At 60.4% G+C, this 20650-nt stretch overlaps 4 protein-coding genes across 8 annotated transcripts in view; 2 read left to right on the top strand and 2 right to left on the bottom strand.

Annotated features, from left to right (window-relative positions):
* Positions 1-559, top strand: part of PDE6B (phosphodiesterase 6B) — a 34597-nt gene extending 34038 nt beyond the window's left edge. For both annotated transcript variants that reach the window (XM_019436883.2, XM_019436884.2), the window contains exon 22: positions 321-559. In XM_019436883.2, the coding sequence (XP_019292428.1) occupies positions 321-382 (62 nt within the window). In that variant the 3' untranslated portion in view covers positions 383-559. The remainder of the gene's footprint in view (positions 1-320) is intronic.
* A 1542-nt stretch (positions 560-2101) lies between these two features.
* Positions 2102-3736, bottom strand: ATP5ME (ATP synthase membrane subunit e). Its single transcript, XM_053901812.1, has 4 exons — positions 3604-3736; positions 3320-3374; positions 2661-2759; positions 2102-2176 (listed from the first exon to the last, which is right to left on the bottom strand). The coding sequence occupies exons 1-4, from the start codon at positions 3637-3639 to the stop codon at positions 2151-2153; spliced, it is 216 nt and encodes a 71-aa protein (XP_053757787.1). The 5' UTR covers positions 3640-3736; the 3' UTR covers positions 2102-2150.
* Positions 3737-7092: 3356 nt separating this feature from the next.
* MYL5 (myosin light chain 5) lies at positions 7093-10791 on the top strand. The gene is made up of 7 exons (XM_019436882.2): positions 7093-7227; positions 7773-7880; positions 8069-8144; positions 8924-9028; positions 9499-9577; positions 10354-10402; positions 10690-10791. The coding sequence occupies exons 1-7, from the start codon at positions 7225-7227 to the stop codon at positions 10789-10791; spliced, it is 522 nt and encodes a 173-aa protein (XP_019292427.1). The 5' UTR covers positions 7093-7224.
* SLC49A3 (solute carrier family 49 member 3) lies at positions 10600-19700 on the bottom strand. 4 transcript variants are annotated; one of them, XM_019436812.2, is made up of 10 exons: positions 19181-19315; positions 16077-16235; positions 15679-15892; positions 15441-15517; positions 14305-14442; positions 14051-14167; positions 13158-13310; positions 12759-12916; positions 12423-12532; positions 10600-11870 (listed from the first exon to the last, which is right to left on the bottom strand). In XM_019436812.2, the coding sequence occupies exons 1-10, from the start codon at positions 19313-19315 to the stop codon at positions 11698-11700; spliced, it is 1434 nt and encodes a 477-aa protein (XP_019292357.1). In that variant the 3' UTR covers positions 10600-11697. The 4 variants fall into 4 exon arrangements, with proteins under 4 accessions (XP_019292357.1, XP_053757784.1, XP_053757785.1 ...); XM_053901809.1 differs by lacking the exon at positions 15679-15892 and having other exon boundaries at positions 19181-19700; XM_053901810.1 differs by lacking the exons at positions 15679-15892; positions 16077-16235 and having other exon boundaries at positions 19181-19700.
* Positions 19701-20650: the final 950 nt, after the last annotated feature.

Raw genomic sequence — 20650 nt, 5'->3', positions numbered from 1 at the left:
ATGGAATCCCTGAAGTTGTTGCCTGTGCTTGGCCACCTCAGCTCTGGGACTTCTGTTGCTATTTCCTGCTATGGGGAGGGAACCAATGTAAACAGGACTGTTTCAGGGTTGGGGGGGGGGGATGGGGGCGGCAGAACTGGAAGTGTCACCAGAGCTAAGATAAGAAAGGCTGAGCCCTGGCTAGACTAATCGGCTTAGGCTCCCCGCAAGTCCCACACTCTGCCCTTCATCCTGCAGGGCTGGTAGAGGACACGGGGCGGAAGGGAAGGAGCAAGGCCAGTGCACACGGTTCTCACTCAGCATCTTGTTTTCTCTTGCAGGGGGCACAGAGATTTGCAATGGCGGCCCCGCCCCCAAGTCTTCAACCTGCTGCATCCTGTGAGCTGCCCCGGGTGTTCGGACGCTCTTTCATCCCGTACACCTCCTGGGACTCCACCTCTAACCCTTTGCTACAGGTTAGGAAGCCCAATGAAGTGACTGAAGACAATTTTGAATATTTTGAATTTTTTTTAAGGCTTGTGTTTTTATAAATGAAAGTCAACTATGAATAATTTAAACACTTTAGCCTACCTTACGCTCATCCATCTTTTGGGTACATAGCAATACCACAGAGATCTTCGGAAAGGGTCTGCGAACTGTGTCTGAAAGCATCGGGTGAGAACATTCACGACTGCACATTTATGTGTGTATGGGCAAGTAAGATACGTAGGTACCATTGCCTATCTGGTTTAAGGGAAAATAGGACCAGAAATTCAGAATAAAAACAAAATACATCACCCTTGTTTTAATTTGGCAGAAATGACAGGCACATCACATATGACCTGTTGGAAAATTCTGCCAGAAAGCTCAAGGCCACTGCTCAAGTGAGGCAGTGATCAGACACAAGTGACCTGTGCATAAATACGTTTAACAGCCCTGTGCACAGAGGTGCACTGACAGACCCTGAGATCAGGGGGGCACACTGCCATGCCTAGGGTCTGCCCAACTCCTATACAAGTGAGGGTTCCCTTAATGTTTATGAATTGGGATAGCCACACCCAAACAGAACACTACTCCCATTTGAAACGTACTAATTATCTGGTAGAAATTAAGGGCTTTTAACTTGAAGTCCTTATAATGTGAACTCCAAAGCATTTGTTGCCCAGACACTAGACACTTAACCCCACAGTAAACTCCTCTCAGCTGCAGGTTGAGACTGGTCGCTGTAAGGCCAATTCAGATGCCACCCAAGCCCTCTCCTAGAGCTCCAGAGCTCATGGGGTAGGTGGGGAGAGAGAATGGGGAGCACCCCCCACCAAGCCATCCAGTCATAGATGGAGGTAGTTTCCATCTCAGCAGTGACACCTGGTGACCGCCTGTGATTAGGGCCAGGTGCTCCTCCAGAGGGACTCAGCACCAGCTGGCCACACTGGAACAGATCCCACCAAATTCAGGAGGAGCTGAGGTGGCCTCACTCAAACCTCACCATAACTAAAACCAAGGCTTTAAAGTGTTTATATGCTTGCTTCTCATTTTCTCCTCACATTTGCAAATGAATTCGTCTTACCAATGAAATTTGGGCTCAAAGCCTAGGGAAATCTGCTCAAGTCCTGTGACTGGGAAATAGTAACATTCCAATACCAGGCCTCAGAGGTTGGAAGGGGCACAGCCAGGAGGGGCAGGACCCGGCTGTCAGCTCGGCAAGAGCCTGAGTCCGATAACGAGCTTGTGCAGCACCCCAGTCGGGTCCCCGGGCGGCCACATGTCTTCCTGTGGGTCGAGGAGAGGATTCACAACAGGGGGATAGAGATCCAGGTCCCATCCTGACACCTGCACGGCCCACCCAACGGGTGGGCTAGGGCTTAGCAAAGACCAAGCAGCACTCACAGCACCCAAGCTGGCTGTGTCGCTACTATAAACTGCTCCCTTTGGGGTCCCCCCTCCCCCGATGCCCAAGAGAAGTGGAGGAGTTTCACAGGCTCATTCGCGCACTGCATCCTGAGTCTGTGATGGCTAGTCAGTTCTTCTGAATTCCCCCTCCCCACCCCCACTCCCACTTGCACATAAACCAAGCCCAAGTCCAGAAATGAGACAAGCGGGGACAGTCCAGGAGAGCATCACGTAACAAGAAAGAAAATTTTATTCATCCACACTGTTCCAGGGAGGCAAGCTCATTTTAGTATGCTGTCATCTTGGGCTGAAAGGTTCAAAAGAAAACATATGTGTTATTACAGCCTCAGGCAATCCCAACAGACCATCTCAGCTCAACATCACCCAGCATCCAGTTACGCTAGATATCAAGGCTACGCTCTGCTTAAAGCCTTGTCCTTGGTCTTCCTTGTGCCCGCATGTTCTCACTGGAACCTGCCAGAGCAGTCAGTGGGATAGGTGAGCCTGGTTCCGGTCCTGTGGGCCCCTCTCAGGTGGCACCACCAGGTCACATTCCCAGACAACTAACCTCTAAGGCCTAGGGACCCGAGCCTCACCAAAGGCAAGGTGTCATCATGTCCCCACACCCACGCCTCTGCTCCATCTCCCCCCCGACACACCCCCAGGACCCACTGGGCCGGTGCTGGATGAAGAGAGGGGGCTTCTCCCTCCGCGGTGGGGCCCCGCGAAGCAGCACTGTGTGTCTAAAATCCGGCGGAGGGCAAATCTGTACGATGCAGTAATTCGAGTACCTTCTGCCAGCTCTCTCTCAATCCGTTTCCGTTCATCCTGCTTCTTCTTCTCCTCAGCGGCTATCCTCCTTTCCTCTTCCGCCCGGGGTTTCAGGTAGCCTGTTTAAGGCAAATGGGAAGGTGGGGAGACACTTGAACTTCCTCACTGAAACGCTGCCTAGCAGGGCTTCAGTCTCTTCAGGTGCACTGGGAATGCCGATGCCCCGGCTTCCCACCCTTTACTTCGATGTAGAAGGCCTGCCGCTCCCGCTCCGCAGAGAGCCCAACCCAGAGGGCAGCTGCAGGGTCCCCGCTGCCACCCGGCTGGTACTTGGCCCAGTCCTTTAGGTCGCCAGAGGCCGCCCCGCGTCAGACCGCAGCACTCCTCCCCCACCCACCTGGCACCACAGGTGTCAACTAGAACTCACCGTTTTTCTGTTCCCCGGGGGCTGCCCTGCATCAGGATGCACTTGGGGTCCTGACCGCCTGAGCCAGTCCCAAATCAACCCACACACCTGCCGCGTCCGCTCGGGTTTCTGGCGCCTCCCACTCTGCCCCCCTTCTCGCCCTTCGCTGGGGTTTAGCAGACGGCCCTGGGGAGCCCCAACAGGCTTTGAGAAGCCCCAGCGCCCCCTCTGCCGTCGGCCGAGACAGCGGCGCGGCCGCCCGCGGTCACTCACTGTAGCGCTTGGCTCCGTAGGCCACGCCGAGGAACAGGGCGGAGTAGCGGCCGAGCTGCGGGGAAAGGGCCGTCAGAGGCGGGGTCAGGGTCCGGTGGGGGTCCCAGCCCGCGGCGGGGTCGGAAGCGCAGGGCGGGGATCGGGGGATCGGGGGATCGGGGGAGCGCGGGGAGGGGGGAGGGCAGGTCGCACCCGCGGGGGCGCGGGTCCAGGGTTCCCTGAGGTCGCGCACGCGGAGCCCACACGGAGCCGAGCACGCGGCGACGGCCGCAAAGCCTAGTCACCTTGATGAGCGGAGAGACCTGCACCGGCGGCACCATCTTGTCGGTAACCTTCACGCCGGAAGCACAATCAGAGGAGGACGCCGCAAGGGCTCGGAGAGCCGCGGAGACGTAAAAGCGTACCAGGGCGAGCGCATGCGCTTGGCGACGAGCAAGGGCACCGCTGCGCCCCCCGGTGGGCGGAGGTGGAACGGCGTGCGCCCGCTCGGGGCGGGGAAGTCACCGGGCGCGCTGTTCGCGACCAGCTGCGCGTGCGCGACTGCCGAGCAAGCGGGTTCTGGCTGGGCGGCGCGGGTGATCTTGTCCTGGGTGTGAGGCGCTGGCCTCCCGCCACGTCTCCTGCAGCCCCGGACGCTGTCAGGCCGGGTCGAGCAGCAATCGAGCCCGCCCTTTATATGTCCAAATATTTGAAAACTACAAGTCAAAGTCACAAAGTGTAAAATAGATTGCACCGTATCCTCCTGCTTTGCCAGGGCTCTCCCGTCAGGGCCTGGAAAGTCGGGGAAGGAGCCCACCACCACCCACGCCGGGCGGCTGGAGTGCGGCCTGCAGCCCCGCCCAGGCCTGTCCAGGTCCCTGGCCGTCCCAGGTCAGCCTCAAGGACCGACTGGGAGGGGGCCTTGGCCGGTAAAGGGGTTTGAGGTTTTGGACAGGGAATACCGGGTCTAGGTACTAAGTATGACCTGAGCGCTGGCCCCCTGGTCCCCAGGCTCCTCGCCCATTTGTGGGGGGGGGGGGGGGGGGGGGGGGGCTGCGGCCAGACCCTCTGCACTCAGGCCCCGCTGATTATGGTGGCCTCAGAACCCCCTGCTGGGATGGCACTGCCTTGGGAGCCCCTTCGAGCCACCACCACCCCCACCCCCACCCCCCACCCCCAGTCTCAGTCCCCAGTCCCCTGGCAGAGCAGAGCAGAGCAGGAGCTTCTCCGGCACAGGGGGCTGGGGTCTTCCTGGGAGCTAGCAGACCTGCTCCCTGACTGCTGCCCTCCAGACCCTGCAGTTTGAAGCTCCAAGGTCCACCTCAATCAGGGCCCCTGGGTCCACAGAGCCCCCAGATGGGCCCTCATTCTCCCACTTCTGCTGCTTAAGGTGGGACGGGCAGGGGGTAAACCTTCCAGTTACTCTGTCCCCCTCAGAGTAGCCGGTTTCCCCCACTTCTGTGGTTAGTCCTGGTGAAGACGTGACAGGTCAGCTGCAGCTGTGCAGAGACTGCCCAAAGATGGGGCAGTGGTGACCAGCCAGCCAGCCTCCCAACAGCGCTGGCTGTGCGGACACGTGGTTCCCAAGGCAATCAGGTGGGGGTGGGGCTGACAGGAGGACCACTCACCCCCTTGGGCCCTGCACGGATCCAGGCAGAAGCTCCCTGAGAACCAGAGTTTGGGGCTCACTAGGGCCCCCAATACGACGGAGGGAGCCCACTTTTCCCTACTCTTCCATACCCTTCCGTTTCCAAAGACAGCTTAACTATAAATCTAAAGAGAATGGAATGCAGAGGCTAAAACTCCAGGGCACAAAGCAGGTGCTCAGTAAATCTGCATGGAGGGAGGCCCTTCTGGCTCGGCAGCTTGCTCTGGAGTCCTGGCTCTGGGACTCCAGCCGAGAAATTGGAAAATCACCTGCGCTGTTTCCTGGGATGGCGGCGGGAATAAGGAGGCCCATCCTAGAGGGTCACCAGGCTCTTCTCTAAGGACTCTGAGACCTCTGCCTGATGCCTCCACTGGTGCTTCTGCCCGGCCTGGGGTGGGGGGAGGGCCTTCCCAAGCCCCCTCATCGCTCCCTGAGGAGACTGTACGCACATGTTGACCCCACAAGGCACAAAATAACCCTCTTTCACCAACATGCCATGCGGCAATCCGGAGTGCACACCCCTACCCCCTTGAGCAGCTAGGCAGATGACCTCGGGTGATGAGTGTGTTTTCCCTTCCCTGGATTTTAAAATAAACAGGACTCCTCAGCAACTCCTGCTTCCAGAATCAAAAATAAATGTCTCCTGGGCTGAAGATGAGGCCAGAGTGCTGGTAGAGAGCACATACCAGTAGCTTCCAGTGGGGCGGGGGAGACGGGGAGGGGACCAGTGGAGGGCACACACAGGCACACATGCCCCTGTGTACATGGCTGCCCAGGGAAGACCCCTAAAGCTGAGGGAGACTTCCTTTGGCCCAGGGCCCTTCCTGAAGGCTGAGGGGGCTCCCACCTGGCTCAGAACACTGGGACCGCCTGCTGATGCCCCTGCACCTGTCAGGGCCAGCTGTCCATGTTGAATCCCGATATTCTCCCAGGAGCCAGACTCCACGGCTATCTTTAGTGCTACCAGCCCAGGAAACCTCCCCAGGGTCCCTGCCAGTGTCTTCTGGCCTTCCTCACATCAGGGGCCTCCTGAGCACAGATCCTACATGCCTTCCCTTCTCATTGCAGTGGTCCCCACTCCTGCAGCCCTGCTAGGGTCTCCCCAGGCATCACGGTCAGACCCTGCCCAGCTGAGAGTGCAGCCCTGCCTGGGTCTCCCACATTAGTGACAGGTTGTCCCTCTGGGAGTCCTCCAGACAGAACCCCAGGAAGCCCCCAAGTCCCCCCAGGCATGTCACGCCTCCCTAGGTTCTGCACAGTGTCTGTTGTCTCATACTTAGTGGAGACCAACAGTGAGCTGCCCCTGGGGTCGCCTCAGGGGTGTCACATGATGGAAGGTGTGTGCCCCAAGGGGCAGGACCCTGCTACAGTGGCACTCACATGTGATGTGGTTCCCAGACGCACCTGCAGACTGGCTGCAGCTGATGCTTCCCTACCAGGTGCAGGCACAGGGGCTCCGAGGGCTTGTTCCCCAGGTGTGGAACTGCAGAATCCTGCCTGCCCACTTCATTCGGCCACCAAGCGCCCTCCTCCTGCTCAGCCTACAGACCCCACCCCCGTCCTTTCCCACCCCTAACCTTCACTCCCCTCAACCCAGGACCAGGACATTCAGCCCCTGATTCTGTGGTGACCTTGGTACCTGGCACCATTCACAGGCACCTGTGTGCCCTCCCCAGCTTCTGCCTGCTGGGCCCCGACGTAGGGGGGAAACTTGCCCGAGTAATGGCCCAGGGCCCAGCCCATGTGGATGGCCCTTCATCCCAGAAATGCTATCCCCACTGCGTCCCAGGCAAGGAGTTCCCTGCCATGGGGACGGGGCCCTGGGACTTTTCTGCCACCGAGGCAGATAGATGAGGGTGCACACAACATGCTCAAGGAGCGCGTGGTGACCAGCCCCCAAGGCCACTCACAGTAACTTTGTGCAAATCTGGGAAAGGTGCTCCTTCCTCTAGCTCCCATAGCTCCCGGGTCTTTGGTCTACATGTAGGTGGCCCTGGAGGTGTACAGAAAACAGGAGAACAAAAGCTTCTGGGTGAGGGGCAGTGGGGAGGTGCCTGGAAACCTGGGGGCCCTGCCGGGCAGGGCAAGATGGGCATCTGAGTCGCCCGCCAGCTGCCAAAGCTCACTCTGCAGTTGTCCAGTCCCCAGGGTAGCCCTGCGCCTGCCCTTGTAGGGAGCGGCAGCCGGAGCCCGAAGTGTCCTGGGGGACTGGGTAGGAGCTTAAGACAGGCGACCTGGGCAGGGAGGGCACAGACCATCGCATCAGGCAGACCTAGGCATGGTGAGTGTGGCCTGCAGGCCACTGGGGCAGGAGCGAGTGTGAGTGTGTGTGTGTTTATGCACAGTGTGCGATTGTGACTATGTACACTTGCGTCACCTGCACAAGCCTGTGGTGGGTGGGTGTGTGCACACAAGTTGAGTCTGTTTACATGTGTGAGGGTGTGTGCAGTGGGGAGGAAATCTGTGCTCCGTGGCCGTCTCCATGCAGGTCTGGGGTGAGAGACGAGGGCCCTGGCCTTCACCCTGGCAGGGTCCCGAGAACAGCCCCACCCACTCGCTGGCCACCTGCACAACCCATCCGCTCCTTGGGTATTCAGGCCCAGCCGGTTCCTCCTGGCTGGATGGCAGGGCAAAGCTCAAGATGAGCTGCAGGTGCTGTGCTGTCAGGGCTCCTCACACCCACACCGGGCGCCTACAGCCATCCCAGCCCAGGGACCCGGGCTTGGGGTTCCCCCGGAGCCCCTGGTGCTATAGTCCATGCGTCCTCTGCCTTGCCTTCCAAAATGCCAGCCTGGAGGCCCCTCAGCCTCGCTGTTCTCACATTAGGCCAGCAGGAAGACCAAGAAGAAGGAAGGGGGGGGCCTTCGGGCCCAGAGAGCATCATCCAACGTCTTTTCCAACTTTGAGCAGACCCAGATCCAGGAGTTCAAGGAGGTGAGGCTTTGCTCTTGTCCCAGGGCCCCTCCACCCAGAAGCTCCTGACTCAGGGGCCCCCTGGGAATCATAAGGCAGGTGACCCAAAGACCCCATGTGAGCCTCTCTCCAGAGCCAATGAGAGTAGATGCCTGTCCTGACACGGTGTGGCTGGCCTGGCAACCTAGTGACCCTGGCTTCGGTTTCAGGCATTCACACTGATGGATCAGAACCGAGATGGCTTTATTGACAAGGAGGATCTGAAGGACACCTATGCCTCCCTGGGTATGTGCCGTGGGGCAGAACCCCGCCACACCCCACCTCAGAATGTCCTCCAGCCCTGGAGAGCCTTGCTCTACACTTGGGCCCTACAGCCTGACCTGACATCCCACGTCCCATGGGCCATGAGGAGGTGGGCCGGGTCTCCCCTGGGGGAGAAATCCCTCTCTGGTTTGGCCAGGGCATCACTAGATGCCCAAGCACAGGCATCATGGATGGGGGAGTTGGGACCAAAGCTCCAGGGGAGGGCTAACCTCCCAGAGGGACACCACTGCACGGGGAGGCTTGCCCTCCTGCCCCCAGGCATGCTAAGGAAGCCCAGAAACAGACCCGGGAGAGAATGTGGAGCCAACTTATGCTCCTCTGAAGAGCCAAAGACTGGCCCTTTCCCCCTCAACTTCCCATCTGGGGCCACGTTCTCAGCCTGAGGCAGTCCCAGGGGAGGACAGGTAGGTTTCTTTCCTCTGGGCCCCCTTACACCCAGGTAAGATCACAGTCTCCCTGGACCCCATGCGTGGCCTCTTCCTCCTCCTCAGCAGTCCATCTCCCCGGGGCTCAGGTTTTGGGGTTCTGCCGATGTGCAGAACCTGTACCCCACCACACCTGGGCCAAGTGTCCCCCCCATCTGCTCACTGCCCTCCTTCTGGTCTCCCCAACTTGATTCTGGGGTCACCTGGAGAATGATGGAGTTGGGAGGCCAGTGGGGACAGCAGACACATCAACAAGAACAGCCAGGGTGAGTGTGACATTCCTACCCAGCGCCCCCTGTCTTGTATTGGCGACAGGCAAAACCAACGTCAAGGATGATGAGCTGGATGCCATGCTCAAGGAGGCCTCGGGGCCCATCAACTTCACCATGTTCCTGAATATGTTTGGGGCGAAGCTGACGGGTGAGAACCATGGGGTGGGGAGCACCATGGAGCCAGGTTTCTCCCTGACCAGGGGCAGCCTTCAGGCCAGTCTGCCAAAGCCATCTATATTTCATTAGCTCCTAACACTTACAAACCCAGGCATTTCACATAAAAATCCAAATTTTCCAATTTGATGAAAAGCGTAGCATTCTGGTACCCACGTCTGTGGGTCACACGCCCAGCCTACCTCCCATCTGCCTACTGGCGCCAGCCTCTGTCCCTCACTCGCTGAGCACTCCCTCCACCTCTGGGCCTGGGTAGAACTCTGGGGACCCCCAGAATAGTCCCCTCAGGGTGGGTAGAACTCCAGAGACCCCAGAACAGTCCCCTCAGGGTGGGAGCTGTGGAGTCTCCCAGGCGCGCAGGAGCTGGAGGTGGGAAGGCTCTGGGATGGCCCAGAGCAGGACTGGAGCCCTAAAAGCCCCTGGTTCAAGGCCTTTTGTGGGCAGGTACGGATGCCGAAGAGACCATCCTAAATGCCTTCAAGATGCTGGATCCTGAAGGCAAAGGCAGCATCAACAAGGACTAGTGAGTTTGGTCACAAACGCCTGGGTATCTCCCCTGAGGGGCACCAAGCCCCCCCCCAACCTGGGCATCTCCCCTGAGGGGCACTAAGCCCCCCCCAACCTGGGCATCTCCCCTGAGGGGCACCAAGCCCCCCCCAACCTGGGCATCTCCCCTGAGGGGCACCAAGCCCCCCCCCAACCTGGGCATCTCTTCTGAGGGGCACCAAGCCCCCCCCCAACCTGGGCATCTCTCCTGAGGGGCGCCAAGCCCCCCCCCATCCCGCCCCAGGGTCCGGGTGTTGGGCTGCCTGCCCCAAGGTCCCAAGTCCCTCAGGGCAACTGAGGGCAAAACCAGTCCTACCCACACCAAGGCCAGGGCACCCAGTAACCCAGCTGGTCATGCCACTTGTACCATCACTGGGTCTTTAACCCCCTTTGAGGGCTACATCAGCCAAGCACTGGGGGTGGGCATATTTGGTGTGCCAGGCACTTGCCTCTAATCCCTCCTCAGTCTCCTCCCTGCAGGTGGAGCCCCCCACAAGGGGTAGTGACCCCTGAGTGTCAGGAAGGACTCCCCAGTGACCACTCCCTGGTGCCTAGGACTCCCCCTAGAGCCAGGCTTCCAAAGACACCTGCACTGTGAGTGGGTGGGACTAGAGGGTGAGCGCACCCCCCTTGAGGCATCCCACCGCAGAAGAGCCAAGTCATGGGGCTCCCCTGGGCCACCCCTCCAGTTCTTCTGGTGATGGTCCCTTTCTTCAGAGCAGCCTAATTCGGCTTCTCCCTCCTTGTCCTCAGCATCAAGCGGCTGTTGATGTCTCAGGCAGACAAGATGACCGCTGAAGAGGTAATGGTCCACTCCGCTCCCACCCCACCCCCTCCCCCATGGCCCTCCGTGCAGCTCCAGTGTGGCCCTCTGGGCTCCAGGGGGGATACTCCCTGGGCCTCCAGAAGCTGCACCATCAGGGTGGGCAGGACACCCAGTGGCTGGGCCCTGGTCCCACCCCTGGCTCCCCACAAGCAAAAACAACACTGGGAGCTGGCTGGAGTTAGTTGCCTGTAATTCAGCGGACCATTTTGCTCCTTCCCCTCCTCCCTGGGCCTGACCCTCCCCCACACCACACTGGCTTGCAGGTTGACCAGATGTTCCAGTTTGCCACCATCGATGCTGCAGGCAACCTGGACTACAAGGCACTGAGCTACGTGCTCACCCACGGGGAGGAGAAGGAGGAGTGAGGGGCACGGCCCCCGTCCCCACCTGGGCTGCAGCCAGTTCAATAAACATGAACCCACAAACCTGCCTGCCGGTGTCTGCAGAGGGAGAGGAGGACGTGTCACCCGGGGGTGGGAGAGTCTGCAGGTGGGGAACCTCCACCTGGGTGGGGGAAGTGTCTGCCTTGGCAGGGAGAGTGTGGGGAGGGTCCGCTGCGGGTGGGAGTGTTTGCTTGGAACTAGGAGAGTCTGGAGGGGAAGGGCCTGCTGGGGTGGGAGCATCTGCCTGTGGGGTCCTCCCTCTGCTTCCCCTCCCCACCCAGCCTGGCCCCTCCCGCCGTGCTAGCACTCATCCCAGGGCACTAGGCCACTCAGTGGTCCGCAGAGGTTGAGTAAAGCTACGGCTTGGGATCCCCCAAACACGGCCTTTCTCACAACTGTCGACTCCAGACTCGGTCATGCTAGGGGCCCCCAGGGCCCCCAATCCCTCCATGTCCCCCTCGCTCTTGCCTCTCTCGCTAGGTCCACACCCATACGCTGCTCCAGCACCAGCCGCCCTGGGTCTGGCCTGGCCACTGGGGTGTCTGCTTGTCACACGGCTCCAGCGGTTCTTGCCACAGCCACAGGGTCTCCTCTGGGCCACCCTGCCTTGCCCCAAGTCCCTCTGGCACCTGCATGAAGATGTCACCCTGTGACCAAAGCCTGTCTCTCCTGGCCTCCCCTTCACGTCCCCAGAACCACTTCTTGATGCACTAACTGCTCTCTTAGCTTCCAGATCTCGTCAGGGACCCTTGTGACATCTCTGCAAGTCCTGAGGGTTCCAGGGGCTCAGGGCTCCCAGGAACAAGAAGGCGGGGCCAGGAGAACAGCTCTAGGGATGAGTGGCCCCGAGCTTCCTAGGGCGCCAGTGCCGGAGGTCGTGTGGATGCCTCAGGGGGTGGCTGCCGGGTGGGGTTCGCGGTCCACGGTCGCAGGGGACATGTCCTCCTGGATGGAGCAGCTCGCACTGGCCTCAGCCTGGAGGCGCCGGTATGGAGTGTGAAAGAAGAGAACCAGGAAGCAGCTGAAGAGGGTGCAGAGGCCAGCCATCAGCAGCATGGACACTGGGGAGACACAACCCAGCTCTGTTCTGAGGCTCGCCCAAGCGGCCAAGCTCCCCACACAGGACCCAGAGTAGCCACACGGCTGGCAGAGCCCCCGCGGACCCCACTGGCCATGACCAGAGAGTGACCTGGAAACAGATCTTGCCCAGCATCCAACGGGCCCTGAGGGCATGTTCACAGACCCAGGTGTGGTGAGATCCAAGGTCAATGGCATGGGGTCCCTGGACGTGGCCATCCTCACCCCTGTCACTCTCTCTCTTTCCTCTCTTTGCCTCGCTCTCTCTTTCCCTGATCTCATTTTTAAACAACTCCCGTGGGCTTAAAAGTTGAGCTTTCATCAGGGCCTCAGGGCTGCTCCCACCATACTAAGCCTTGGTGGGGAAAGGTCGGCCTTGTTGCCCTCCAACTCTACCCCGCCCTAGCCCTGTGGGTGCCCTGCACGTGCCAAGGAGAGCAAAAGATGCCGAGAGGAAGGGGCCCGTGGAAGGGAGTTTCCAGGGCCAGAGGTGGGGGGGCTAGGCCCTGAGGTCCCATGTAGGCCGGGGCACTCACCCCGCCAGTCCAGTGGGCCCTGGCCATCCTGGCAGGTGGAGACAGACGGCTCCGCACGGCGCACGGTCAGGGCAGTCAGCAGGACCATGATGAGCACGCCCTCGGCCTGCCTAGACAGCCACGAGGCCTTCAGCCCTGCCCCAGGCACCGCTCACTGCTCTCAGTGCCATCGGTCATTCTGAGGGCAGCATGCTGTTCCGGTCAGTGTGGACCCCAGCAGCCAGCCTAGGACTGCACGCAGCTCAGAACGTGCAGGTGACCCACTGTGTAGCCTGGAGTGGGGTGAGGGGAGGGTCTCTGGGGTCCCAGGGAAGTGGCAGAGGGACCGACACTCACCCCAGCACGAAGATCAGGCCCGCAGCCGCACCCTCACCCACAGGGAAGGAGCACTCAACGGCCAGCTCCATGGCAATGGGTGCCACCGCGAAACCAAAGAGGCCAAGCAGTGAGCAGATGGCAGCCAGCGCGAGGGTCTGTCCCTGCAGCTGAGACACCTAGGGGGCAGTGAGCCACACAGAGGGATGGGACACCCAGACCCAGCCAGGCCCTGTACCAGCACCCTGTCTGAGCTGAGCAGGGGACAGGGTCAGGGGACCGGGGAGCCCATCCCACCCAGGGACCACTCCAGTGGGCAGAAGGTCGAAATTTCTGCTTTGACCCAGTTGCCAGCTGCCCTGCCCCAGAGCACCCCACTCCCACCACTGTAGGGTAGTCTTGGCTCGAGGGGACTCTCACCAGAGCGAAGGCCACACAGACCACGGAGGTCAGACAGAAGCCAATCTTGACCGCTTCAGTGAAGAGCTTGGTCCGGTCCACATACAGGCTGAGAACCAGGGCCCCCAGGACCCCAAACACAATGAAGAGAGCCCCACAAAGGCCTATAAATTCCTGGAGGGGGAGAGGAGGTGGGGGGCACCCCATCATCGGGGCACAGTGACACCGGGGCCCCAGGAGGAGGCACTCACCTTCAAGACACACACCATCACCAAGAGGCCCGTGGCAGGGTGACAGGGAAGGCTCAGCTGTAGGATTAGCTATGAGCCAGGGTAGCATGTCCTCCACTGGAGGCGCCGCTTTCCTGTGTCGCCATGCCCCGGGGACTCAACAATTGCTAAAGGCAAGGGCCTGGTTGCTGTAGACACCCTTCAGTGCCCACGGGCCCCTCATGAGTTGGGAACACACCAGGCCTGAATCCCACACCCAGGGCTGATGCCAGACGGGGGAGGGCATGGCCAGAGATGCTATGAGCAGAGCAAGGCCTTTCCAATCTCCAAATATCACAAGAGGACACTTCGGCCTTCAGGGTTGAAGCCATCCTGGGTGGGACACTGGGAAAGAGAGCGGAAAGCACACGCAAAATCCCAGGCCACTTGGGCACCGCCACCATCCCCTCCTCAGGGCCACCACTCATCCTCAGACTGTATTTGGCACCTGACACAACTTTTCACACACGGCATCTCAATACCACCCACAACAGGAGGTTACCCTGTCTAGGTGTGGAAATGTAGCACTTGGGGAGGTCCTGGGCCACCTGACGGAGGCAGAGGCAGACGGCCTTCAGGGTGACAGTAATGCCCCCAAGCCCCACCCTTGAGCAGGAGAAAGGGTCAGGGCGGGGCAGCACTCACGTTGGAGTAGCCCCTCACACAAAGGACCTGCTCCAGGAGGGCCGAGAAGCTGGAGAAGATGCCGATGCCGCCCCCGAAACACACGGCCAGGACGACATAGGCTCTGTTACACAAGAGCTGGGGGAGAAGGCGCCGCTCAGCACAGGAGCTCCCGCAGGACATGCAGAGGCTCCGACGGGGCCTGTCCTGACCCCCTTCCCTCCTCAGCTCCTCCCCACCCCGATGACCCCAGCCCGGGATCCCACGGCACCGACCAGCTTCAGCCCATCCAGGAACTTCTCTGAGGTGGAGTGGATGGCCCTGGCGGAGGGTGGGGTGGGGGGCACGCTCTCCAAGAGGCAGGCGGTGGCCAGCAGGCAGGTGATGCCGGCAGGGATGATATAGATGCCCAGCTGGGGAGAGGGTGCACGTGAGTGTGCGTGCGTGTGCAAGTGTGTCTGCGAGCACACGAGTATGTGTGCGTGCGCAGGCCCTCGCAAACACGTGCACATGCACACGAGGGCTTCACGTCCACCGCTCTGGGCACCAGGTGGCACACGGCCCCCCTTGCTAGCCACCCCCGCCGGCCTTCCCTAGGCAGACAAAGGCAAGCCTGGGGGTCTGCTCGGCTTTGCTCCGTCCGGAGCCCTGGCTTTCGAAATGTCACACAGAGATGACTTCCTCGGTGACAACCTTAACCCCAGACTCACCCATCCGCCTGCCAACTGAACCTTCCTTCCTGCCTTTGTGAATGACCCAACACTTACCTGGCTGCACAGCTGGAAGCCCCTCGCCTCTCCCAACCTGGCCTGAGCTACCACCCCCCGCCCCACCCAACCGAAGTCCCAACGCCCCGCCTGGACGCTGCAACCGCGTCTTTGGCTCCCCGAGTCTTCGGGCCAGGTTGAATCACTCTCCCCCTAGACACCCCCGGGGTTTCCATCACATCAATGGCAACCACCTACCACCTGGCTGACCCTTCCCTCCACAGCAGACACGCTGGCCTCTGGCTGCAACCCCTACCCCTCAAGCTCACATCCACCTCAGGGCCTTTGTTGGCCCCTCGTCTCCCTCTCCAGCCCGCCCCATAAACACTGCCTCCTCCTGCTCCAGTCAGCCTCTCAGCTCACCAAAGGCCTCTCCCCACCAAGGAAACCAACATCCTGGTCCCTAGAGCTGTGTCTGACGAGGTGCCTAGGACTCGCACACGTGGAGAAATCCCGCGTGCACCGGGGCCACTTGCTGGTGTGGCCACAGGGAGGGGCAGGTGCATACTCACACTGGCTCGTGCACACATTCCACACAAACACTCACGTACACACGTGTGTGCACACGCGAGCCCATCATGCCCACACACACACACCGCACACAAATGCACATGCGTGTGCCTGTACCTCATGAGCTCCCTCACCATCAAGGGGATGTCCTCCTCCTTCTTCACCAGGGCAGGTGACAGCAGGTTGGCCACCAGGATGCCCAGGGGGTTTGCTGGATGGACAGATGGAGACACATGTCAGCTCAGCCGTGGCCAGGCCTGGTCCCCAGCCCACAGGCAGAGCCCTTTGCTCTCTGAGAGCTGGGAGCACAGAGGTGGCAGGACCCTCTCACTAAGCCGCGGGAGACCATCAGCCTCACCCCCCGCCACTCACACATGGTGCCAATCATGTTGGCCGTGGCTCGCTGGTGCTCGGGGAACCACAAGGCAGCCAGCTTGGCGGGAGAGAAGACGACCAGGGTCTGGGCCAGGGCACAGAGGCTCTGCCCACCCATGAGGAAGGCAAATGGGTCCTGGATCCCGCCGACCATGAAGGGCAGGGTTCGGAACACACTCCCGGCAAAGTTCAGCCATGCGCACACGATGGTCTGCAGGGATGGGGTTGGAGCGCTGCCTGGCCAGCCCGGACTCCCGGCCCAGCACCCTGCCCTCCGCCCTGCCACCCCAGTGGCTCTGCCTGGAGATCCCCAGAGAGGAAGCAATGGCTCTCGAGCCCTCACTCGAGGACCCTGCCCCATTCAAGAGCTGACCCTCATGTGGGGTCTGACTCACTGCCCAGCGGAGCCCAACAGAATCCAGAACCCAGATGGCCACCACGCCAGACGGGATGGACGCCACGAAGTAGACTCGCGAAAGCCAGTTGATCTGCTCGGTGGAGAGGAGGAAGTGGTGGGCAATCATGTCGGCCACGGGTGCGAAGCTGAGCCACAGCTGTGGACACACGCTGGCATCAGCCCATGGAGCAGGTGCCACAGACACCACAGCCACCCACTGTCCCAGGCTCAGCCAGCCAGTCTGAGGGAGAGAAAGTGCCTGGCGGTCCCGTAAGGGCCAGTGTCTTCATCCAGTCACCTCCAAGGGAGTGCACCAGGTTGGGGGTTGGCCAGACAGTGTGCCCGGGATGCAGAACAGCACCATCCTGCAGGCACGGTCCGGTGGGGGGGGGGGGGGAGGGGGGGGAGCGGAGACAGAGGCTGAAGATCCGGCCAGAGTCTGCAGGATCATAAGCCCTACCAAGACTGACCCTCTAAGGAGAAAGCCCAGAGGGCTGCCAGTGAGAGGCAGATGTCTGAAGGGGGAAGGGGAGCTCTACACAGTGCATGGGCATGAAGAGGCCTAGACCAGGTACTGGACAGCACTGGAGCCTGGCAGGGTAGAAGAGGGGGTCTGGATCCTGGCTTCCCAGTCGCACAGATGTATAGATGGCCCAGACTGGCTGGGCAGAGGAGCACATTTGGGGGTGCTGTGGTGCCTGTGGCGAATACCCAGATGGATAAGGGCAGGAGGCTGGGTGGGCCTGCAGCCATTGAAGGGATGTTTCCACGGGAGGGTGGGGGGAGAGAGGGGCCCAAAAGGTCTCTCTAGCTTGTCTGCAAACTCAGTGATTGAGTCCCAGGTGGAAACACCTGGATTATGCGCTGGCCCTGCCCAAAGCCAGCCCCACCTGTCCTACAGGAGACCCAGGTGTTTGGGACGTGAGGCCCTCCCTGACAGGTGACACTTCCCAGCTGTAGGTGCTGTCAAGTGCTGGGACTCAACTCCACAGACCTTCGGCCAGCAGACCTAAGGCAAGACCTTAAGCTCGACTGGGTCAGTGGGGAAGACCACTGACCTTCCTGGCGGAGCTGAGACCCCTGCACGGGTGAGGCAAGAGGGGAGGAGGGGCTCTCCAAGGGTTACTGCAGGTGGGAGAGGGGAGATGGGCCAGGGATGGACCAAAGACAAGGGCAGCACAATTCAAAGTGCACAATCACTGCAAATCTGAGAGACCCAGAAATGCAGGGGCTGGCCCCAGACCACACCCTCCGTGGTGAGGCCAGTGAGATCCAGGCTTGCTGACCCAAACAGACACTGACCACAAAGTCTCACATGACAGAGAACTTGGGCAACAGCTGCCTTTCCTTCCTTTTCCACCCCCTTTTTTAGGACAAAACAGAGGACAGATCTTCCAGGTCCAGAAAAAGACCTGTTCCTGCCCAACTGATCCAGCAAAGACAAACCGCGGGGTCTGTGCTCCAAACCCACCCTGCTGAGCCAAGCCCATTCCTTGCTCCTCCCCAAAGCTTGTGGCTGGCAGGGCAGAGACAGGTCTAAACTGTGCAAGGCAACATGGGGACAACAGTTTATCTCCACTGCATACAAGAATTCCCTTCAGGCCGCTCCAGCCCTGCCAGGTGCCTCCTTGTATCCCTTTGAGTGTGCTGACAGATGCCCCACGTGCTGGCTCTTGCCCAGACCACTAGGCTGTCTCCTTGGGTCACTCTGAGGCCACCCAGGCCTCACTCCAGACACTGTTCCACCTGCCTCTGACACTGCCCTCTCAGAACCATAGAGCTGTGGTCACCTGGCTGCAGACAAGTCCACGAGGGGACATGGCTGGGGTTAGCCTCATGGTCAGTGTTTATCGTGGTGACCAGAGCAGGGGTCGTAATTCCTGATGAGAGTCCTGCTTGCTCCGTAATGATTTGTGGACCAAAGGAGAGTGCAGCAGGATACCGCCTCAGGGTCCAAGGGACTTCTCGAGGCCACTCATGATACCCGTCCCCTCTCAGAGTCATCAGAGCAGTTCTAGGGGCTGTGTCCTCAGACCGCTGGGCCCAGAGCCAGCTCCGGCTTCCTAGCAGCTAGAGGCACCTGGCCGACAAGCCACTGTGCAGAGTCCCATAGAGAAAAGAGGTTTCCAGAGTCACAGCAGACTTCAGCCCAGGCCATGGATGCCACCTGGTCCCAGCACAAGGCTGGCTCTCCACATGCAGTCAGCAAGGAAAAGAGGCAAAAGGCCCTGATCAGTTTGGAATAACATCCAAGAGTGGTTGGACACCTCCCTGAGGTGTCTGCCCACACCCCCACTGAGCCTGCTGTACGTGACGGGCTAGGGAAAGAGGGGCCCAAACCTCTGCACAGAACAGCTGGGGGCTCAGGGGTGAGCTGGAGAGAAGCAGGTTGGGGAGCTGAGCCCCTGTAAGTGGTAGACCCTGTTCTCACTGCTCAACCGGTCTCCGGTCTCTGCAGGGTCACTGCCAGCACTGGGAACCATTCTAGAACAGGTAACGGGTCACTGGGGACCCCAGCTGGGGAACTGTGGAGAGGCTGTGCACACAGGTAAGGAAGGCCCCCTGTGAGGGTCCCGCATACTGACTCAGAAACCCAGTGAAGGTTCCAGGGCACAGGTAAGCAAGGCGGCTGAGCCCTGACTGCCTTGCAGACTGGGGTGGGAAGTTTGGAGAGGGAGGGCAAGAGCCAGATCATGAAGGCCTGTAGCCAGACGTTGGGTGTTCGGGAGGAAGACCCCTCTCCAGCTATGACAGTGACCCCCACCTCCTCCTGAGGCATGGAGGGACTCTTTCGAAACTACCACAGGTCACAGGACTCAGGCTGGGCCGCCTGGAGGACAGATGCCAGCTTTACTTCCTGTGCAGCCACAGCTGGGAGAAGGGCCTCTGGTCCCGCGGCCGCGCGCTTAGGTCGCCGGCTCCCCCACTCCCAGCGGTCCCATAATGCACACCGACCCCGCCTTGGGTGCAGCGGGACACTGGAAGGTGCGAAGCGCGCCGACTCAGGCGGGGTCCCAGCTCGGGCCGCCCGCCCCCGCCCGGAGGCGACCCCAGACCCCCGCACCGGGGCATTGGAGACGGAGGCGACCCCAGACCCCCTACCGTGGCGTTGGAGAAGCTGAGAAGGCTGAGCACCAGCAGAAAGACCCAGCGACGCGCGTAGACGCGGTAGTCCCACAGCGCGCTCAGGGCCTGGGTCGCGTCGGCCCCCGGCCGGTCCCCCGCGGGCAGAACCATCGCCCGCCGCTCCCGCCGCGCGGGTTGAGGAACGCGGCGCCCGGGCCAGGACCGCCCCGGAAGGTGGTGCCAGGCGCGCGGGGCGGGGCGGGACGGGGCGCTCGGGGTCAGTCCCCGCCCCGAGGGACGGCGGTCGCTGCTCCGCCCAGGGGGAAAGATACCAGTCATGAAGTTGGACCCAGCTCCGTTGGCCAGGATGGAAGTCTCTGCCACAAAAACAGGGACAAAGTCCCCTCGCCGGGGCGAAGGAGGTCACGGCCTCTGTGCGGTCGCAAGGCGGACACGCCCACGCGGGTGGGTACAGGAGAGGGCACCCATGAAGTAACTCTGCCCGGCACGAGGTCCGCATTTCCTGAAAGGGGTTGTGGAAAGGTCCCCTACACTTTCCCCCACCCCAATTGCTGCTGTCCGAACAAGTCACAAGGAGCGGCAGGAGGCCAGCGTGGAAGAGGAGGCTGGGGTCAGTTTGCCAAGAGCCTCGAATCCAGACGAGGCATTAGATTGGGCCCTTGTTGGGAGCAGGAACCAGGGGACTGGGCAGAGTTGGTGCTGCTCAGGAGGAAGGCAGGGTCCAAGGCTAGCCTGGCCTGCCCAGGGAAAGGGCCTGGGGACCTGGGGGCACTCAGCCTCCCCCACCCGGTTATTGTCTGCAGTTTGCAACTGAGGAAACAGCTGGGGCAGAGTGGGGCGAGAACCGTGAGCTGCAAGGCAGAGAGGAGGGGATGTCTGCTGTCTCTCCCACAAGAACACGCTTGTGGTGGGCCAGCCTCCTCTCCAGCTTCCTCCTCACCCAGAAGTCCACCTTGGAAATCTTCCCTTCTACTCTCCAAATACTACTCTTCCTAAGGTCGCCCGTGATCTCTACGGGGCTGACATAAATGGACGAGACGCTATTCCTGTCCACCTCTGTGACCCTCCTGCTCAGCTTGAGAGGGCCCCTCCTCCCATCCTTAGGGCTCTTACGTGGAGTAGGCAGCTCAGTAAGGTCACAGTCGTATTTTTTCATGCCAACGATGGACATGTGGAAACTAAAATTAAAGACACAATACCATTTAAAATTACTTTGGACAATTAAAAATTTTTAATCTTTAAAAAATTTTACAGACCCTCCCCCCCCCCGGGTCAGTAAAAATTAATAAAAGGAAACCTCAATAAAAATGGAGTCAGTGGGGTGCCTGGGTGGCTCAGTTGGTTAATCATCCGACTGCAGTTCAGGTTATGATCTCCTGGTTCGTGGGTTCGAGCCCCACGTAGGGCTCTGTGCTGGCAGCTCACAGATCCTGAAGCCTACCTCAGATTCTATGTCTCTCTGTCTCTCTCTCTCTCTCTGCCCCT

Source organism: Panthera pardus, unplaced genomic scaffold (assembly GCF_024362965.1).
Source record: "Panthera pardus isolate Hobbes unplaced genomic scaffold, ASM2436296v1 HiC_scaffold_13, whole genome shotgun sequence".
In the NCBI taxonomy this organism is placed as follows: domain Eukaryota; kingdom Metazoa; phylum Chordata; class Mammalia; order Carnivora; family Felidae; genus Panthera; species Panthera pardus.
Note: the sequence above shows the minus strand (reverse complement) of the source record. Positions and strands in the feature narration are given on the sequence as shown.

What these genes read in the sequence shown, in the direction of transcription:
- SLC49A3 (XM_053901809.1), bottom strand. Translation starts at nt 19,664, where the DNA reads ATGCGGACCTCGTGCCGGGCAGAGTTACTTCATGGGTGCCCTCTCCTG. An exon ending in CTGTTGGGCTCCGCTGGGCA is followed by an intron (nt 15,518 to 16,076) that starts GTGAGTCAGACC and finishes CTGTCCATCCAG; the next exon opens with CAAACCCCCTGGGCATCCTG. An exon ending in GGGCCCACTGGACTGGCGGG is followed by an intron (nt 11,871 to 12,422) that starts GTGAGTGCCCCG and finishes GTGTCTCCCCAG; the next exon opens with TGTCCATGCTGCTGATGGCT.
- ATP5ME (XM_053901812.1), bottom strand. Translation starts at nt 3,639, where the DNA reads ATGGTGCCGCCGGTGCAGGTCTCTCCGCTCATCAAG. An exon ending in AGGTCTCTCCGCTCATCAAG is followed by an intron (nt 3,375 to 3,603) that starts GTGACTAGGCTT and finishes CTTTCCCCGCAG; the next exon opens with CTCGGCCGCTACTCCGCCCT. An exon ending in TGAGAGAGAGCTGGCAGAAG is followed by an intron (nt 2,177 to 2,660) that starts GTACTCGAATTA and finishes TGAACCTTTCAG; the next exon opens with CCCAAGATGACAGCATACTA.
- MYL5 (XM_019436882.2), top strand. An exon ending in GTTTGGGGCGAAGCTGACGG is followed by an intron (nt 9,029 to 9,498) that starts GTGAGAACCATG and finishes TTTTGTGGGCAG; the next exon opens with GTACGGATGCCGAAGAGACC. An exon ending in GGCAGCATCAACAAGGACTA is followed by an intron (nt 9,578 to 10,353) that starts GTGAGTTTGGTC and finishes CCTTGTCCTCAG; the next exon opens with CATCAAGCGGCTGTTGATGT.